This window comes from Elephantulus edwardii, unplaced genomic scaffold (assembly GCF_000299155.1).
Source record: "Elephantulus edwardii isolate Elephantulus edwardi_28Jun2011 unplaced genomic scaffold, EleEdw1.0 scaffold00011, whole genome shotgun sequence".
Taxonomy (NCBI): Eukaryota; Metazoa; Chordata; class Mammalia; order Macroscelidea; family Macroscelididae; genus Elephantulus; species Elephantulus edwardii.
The window spans coordinates 31,140,550-31,142,800 of NW_006399761.1; the positions used below are offsets into that span (position 1 = coordinate 31,140,550).

Consider the following 2,251-nt stretch of genomic DNA (forward strand, 5'->3'; position numbering starts at 1 on the left):
TTACAACCTTCGTCAGTAGATTATAGCCCTTATGCCAAAATTCAGCCATCAATATGCAACTTCATTTCCTATCGAATGACAATGTATTTTCTTTTAAATGGGATGTAGAGGCAAAGTGCCAAGAGCTTATGTGTAACCTTCAAGTTCTAAATTCACACCTTCAATATTTTTAAGAAGCAGTAATTCCCAAAATCATGAAAACATGACAAAGAAACTACACAAGAAAAAATGTACTCTTAAATCATTCCAGTTTTTATTATACAGTGGAAATGGATTATTATATACAGGAAGTCCCCAAGTTATTCACATCCAACTTCAGTATAATTCATAATTACAAACCAATTGCCATAAAGATAGTTCTATTAAAAAGTAGAAGTCCATACTTTGATCTGTAATTACATATAGGTACAGCTTTGTGGTGGGCATCAAAACCTTATTACCCTATTATGCTAAAGATGTTTTAGTATACCAAGACATTTCATTAACTGACACTAGATACAAATCACACTTGTTTAATTTGCATTCAAATTCAATATAAATCAGATTTAGGAATAGAACCAGTTATGGATAATGGAAACAAACATTTAGTGAAACATTTAAGGATACCAAATAGTGAAAATGGTCATCATGTAACATATTTTATAAGATATATTTCAAATACCACAAACATTTACAAAGAACATTTAACTTAAATTCCACAACTGCTTATAAAATAGTACTCAAAAGAAGGATCTATATAAAGGATTAAGGATTCTGTCAAGAGACAGTAAAATATGTAGCACAGTATTAAAAACCTCACAGCTCACTCTACAGGAAATCTATAAAGACAACTTAATCTTTCTAGGAGAAAAAAGTATTTAGCATTATAATTTCAAGTATAAATTTTATATATGAATTTGTAAGAAAAACAATTTAAACCTTGCCGTGTCAGAGACATCTACTTTGTGGAAAACAGTCATAATCGCACACTTGTGCACTAAAATAAAGACGTTAATTTTTACTTTTTCTTTTATTGGTAGCATTTGATGCACTTTTCTGTTTGGGTTCCCAAAGGGCGTTCTTCACAAATCTTGAGGCTGCCCCTCTGTCCAGCTTGGCGGCTTTTTTCTTGTCTGTTATTTCTTTGACTTTGTTCATGTATACTCTGATTCTTTCCTTAAAGAAAAAGAATAGGTTTACTAAGCTGCTCACCATCACTAAGTTTTATTATACTCTACTTAAGTCAAAACCAATAAATGTGTTCTTATTGTCTATGAAGTGGATGGAGTTAGTAAGTGACTAGAATAAACATGCACCTTGCCCTACTGAAGTTCATCATCTGCAGGAAAGAAAAGCATTCAAGTCGTTTCAGAAGTGTTCTATTCCAAAAGAGGAATAACTCTACAAAGACATTTGCTAAACAGAAAAGCATTACATTGTTTGTATGTCACTCTAAATTTCTTTTAAAACTACTATTAACCTAATAACTCAAATGCAGCCTGTACTGTGTCTAAAGGTTCTTATTTAAAACCCTTGTAAATAACAAAATTTTCCTAAACATAAAGTAGATGAGGGAGTACTACTATTGCTTTTTTTTAACCTTCTAGTGTCACCATTAAAATATTCAGCATGAAACACAGCATCATTTATTCAATTTCTAAGTTTGGAAACTAATTAATAAATACAGTGTTACTGCGACTTTTTGGAAGAGGGGCTTCAGGCCTTTTGTTCATAGGGTCGCTAGCTAGGAGTCATGCTCAACTCGAAGGCAATCAACAACAACTCAGCCTTTACAAGGGGAAAAAACATAGTATGCTGCAGTCCATTTTGAATTTTCTTAGGTCATTAAATCAGAACAAAGACCTATATACCCTGCCAATCAGTCCACTTTACCACTGAAAATTGCCATCCGGCCCCAAGAACGATCAATCCCTGTTACTCTGCTCTAGTTTTCTTTTTCCTGTGGAACACAAAGTTTATATAGACAGTCTGGAAGCTGCCATAAGAGCAAGAAAAGCAGTTACTAGTTTTATTCACTGAGGAATCATCACTTGGAAATCACTCCTGCCATCCAGAAATCATTAAAATATTCGTTATACGAATAAACCTATTTTCAAAGATCTTCTGCTTATGTGAGACACAGATACAGATATACCCACACGAGCTCCAGTGGCCTAGTGGCAAGAAGCTGTGCTACAGTCCCAAACGCACGCAGTTTGAGGCCACCATCTGCTCGACGGGAGAAGGCTAGGTAATCTCCTCCCATGCTATT

General features: G+C 34.2%; 1 protein-coding gene across 1 annotated transcript in view; it reads right to left on the reverse strand.

Annotated features, from left to right (window-relative positions):
* Positions 1-970: 970 nt before the first annotated feature.
* LOC102863425 (nuclear nucleic acid-binding protein C1D-like) overlaps positions 971-2,251 on the reverse strand; it is a 6,017-nt gene continuing 4,736 nt past the window's right edge. Inside the window, exon 4 of the mRNA XM_006880977.1 lies at positions 971-1,155. Within this exon, the coding sequence (XP_006881039.1) occupies positions 991-1,155 (165 nt within the window). The 3' untranslated portion in view covers positions 971-990. The remainder of the gene's footprint in view (positions 1,156-2,251) is intronic.